This window comes from Rhinatrema bivittatum, chromosome 16 (genome assembly GCF_901001135.1).
Source record: "Rhinatrema bivittatum chromosome 16, aRhiBiv1.1, whole genome shotgun sequence".
Classification (NCBI taxonomy): domain Eukaryota; kingdom Metazoa; phylum Chordata; class Amphibia; order Gymnophiona; family Rhinatrematidae; genus Rhinatrema; species Rhinatrema bivittatum.
Genome location: NC_042630.1, coordinates 57,466,344 through 57,468,419, shown reverse-complemented (window position 1 = coordinate 57,468,419; position 2,076 = coordinate 57,466,344). Strand labels below are relative to the sequence as shown.

Here is a 2,076-nt window from a genome sequence, read left to right as displayed (position 1 = left end):
CTCTTTATTTCAGCAGATATTTGGGTAAAGTGTTTTAGATGACTGTTAACATTATAATAGGCTTTAGAGTTTGGTTTTAAGTGATTGTGTTCATTTTGTATGGTTATTGTATCTATGTGTTTTATATTTAGAAACATTGGTTTTCCATACTTGAGGCAACCTTTCTGACCAGTGCATTAGAAATGTTCAAAAGTACATAGATTCAATAAATAAGAGTGCAATTGTCCAAATGGATGTGGAAAACATGACGATGGTGACAGAATTTATTATTCTGGGACTTTCTGATAATCCCCAGCTCTTCCTGGTCTTCCTGCTAATCTACCTGATCACCCTGCTGGGGAACCTTGTGATTATCACAGTGACCTGTGCTGACCCCTGCCTGCACACTCCCATGTACTTATTCCTCAGTAACCTGGCACTAACAGACATCTGCTGTACGTCCAATATTATTCCAAACCTGCTTGGGATCATTATCTCCAGGGATAAAACCATTTCCTATACTGGTTGCATTGTGCAACTGCATTTCCTCATGGCCTTTGCCAGCATTGAATGCCTCCTTCTTACTGCCATGGCTTATGATCGCTATGCAGCAATCTGTGACCCCTTGCGCTATTCCCTCATCATGAATCAGAGAGTTTGTGTCCTGCTGGCTGCTGCTTCCTGGATCGTAGGCTTTCTACCATCTGAGACAATCACAGCTTCTGTCACCCACCTTTCATTCTGTGCCTCTAATGTGATCAATCATTTCTTCTGTGACCTCTTGCCACTGTTAAAGCTTTCCTGCACTGACACGGTCAGCATACAAAGCATAGTGTTTGTTTCAGCTGCATTGATATCAGTGCCTGCCTTCCTTGTGACTCTCATATCTTACACTTACATCATCTCAGCCGTCCTGAGGATCCGCTCTGCAGAGGGGAAGCGTAAAGCTTTCTCCACCTGTTCCTCCCACCTCACTGTCATCTCCATTTATTATTTGTCAATGTTCTGTATATATCTGAGACCCACCTCAACTTACTCCCAGGAGCAGGGTAAAATCCTCTCTGTGCTCTACACAGCAGTCACCCCCATGCTGAATCCACTCATTTATAGTTTGAGGAATAAGGAAGTGGAAAATGCATTGAGGAAAGTCTTAGGGAAGTAGCTTATGAGTGCAGATAGGAAATCACAGCAGGCTGTGTAGGAGATTCCAGTTTCTAGAAGGGTTCAAGATGATTCTCCCTTCCAAACAGAAAAGGAGGCTTCCTGGTTTGATTCTTGTGTTAGTTCTTTAATTCCCCAGTTCAGCTCAGTCTGTGGATGGGGCAGAAGCAGCATTCCCAGCCTCCTGTGGTCACTGCTTGAGGTAGATACCCAGTGGCTGGATTTGGGGCTAATTACTGTAGGATTCTGGCAGAGCCCCAGTGCATGGCCCCAGGCACAGACTTGTTATTGCAATGGCCAGGCTATGCAAATTGGTGAGGAAGGGAGATGTTGTAGAATAGAGGGGAAAAATCCCTGCATAGTTTGGGGGTGGAGAATTGGGGGTAGCACAAAGTAGATCTGCATACACCGACTCTGGGGTCAAGTCTCCTAGCCAAGAGCAGGCAAGACAAGAACATGCTGGGCTGGACCAAAGGACCAAGAGCCCGGCATCCTCTCTATGACAGTGGCCAGTCAGGGTCAGTTGGAAACACCTGGCTGATCTTGCTCTCAGGGAATTTATCAAGACTGAATCTCCTACCTGTGATCAAGAAGAGCCGCAGGGATCTGATGAGTCAGAGGGTGAAGTCTGTCTGAAGAGACATCAACAAAAATAACTGATTTATCTGCTAATATGTAGCTAAATATCTCAATATAATATACTAAAATATAATTTAAATTGTGCTCTGGTGTTTGAACTAGGAAGCAAAACTAAGCTCTAATCTCTGGCTCTGTCTCCAGTTCTGTGATGTTGGGGGATTCACTTGATCAACCTGTGCCTGGGTTCATTTTTTTTAAAATGCTTTTCTTTATTGACAAACCTGATTCCTTTCACTTGTAAATAGTCAATGATAGCATTTACAGCTCTGAGCATCTCTACTCTGATGCCGCATTCAT

At 43.8% G+C, this 2,076-nt stretch overlaps 1 protein-coding gene across 1 annotated transcript; it reads left to right on the top strand.

Moving 5' to 3' along the window:
* The first annotated feature begins 229 nt into the window (after window positions 1-229).
* On the top strand, window positions 230-1,141 carry LOC115077719 (olfactory receptor 1G1-like). Its single transcript, XM_029580005.1, has one exon. The coding sequence runs from the start codon at window positions 230-232 to the stop codon at window positions 1,139-1,141; it is 912 nt and encodes a 303-aa protein (XP_029435865.1).
* Window positions 1,142-2,076: the final 935 nt, after the last annotated feature.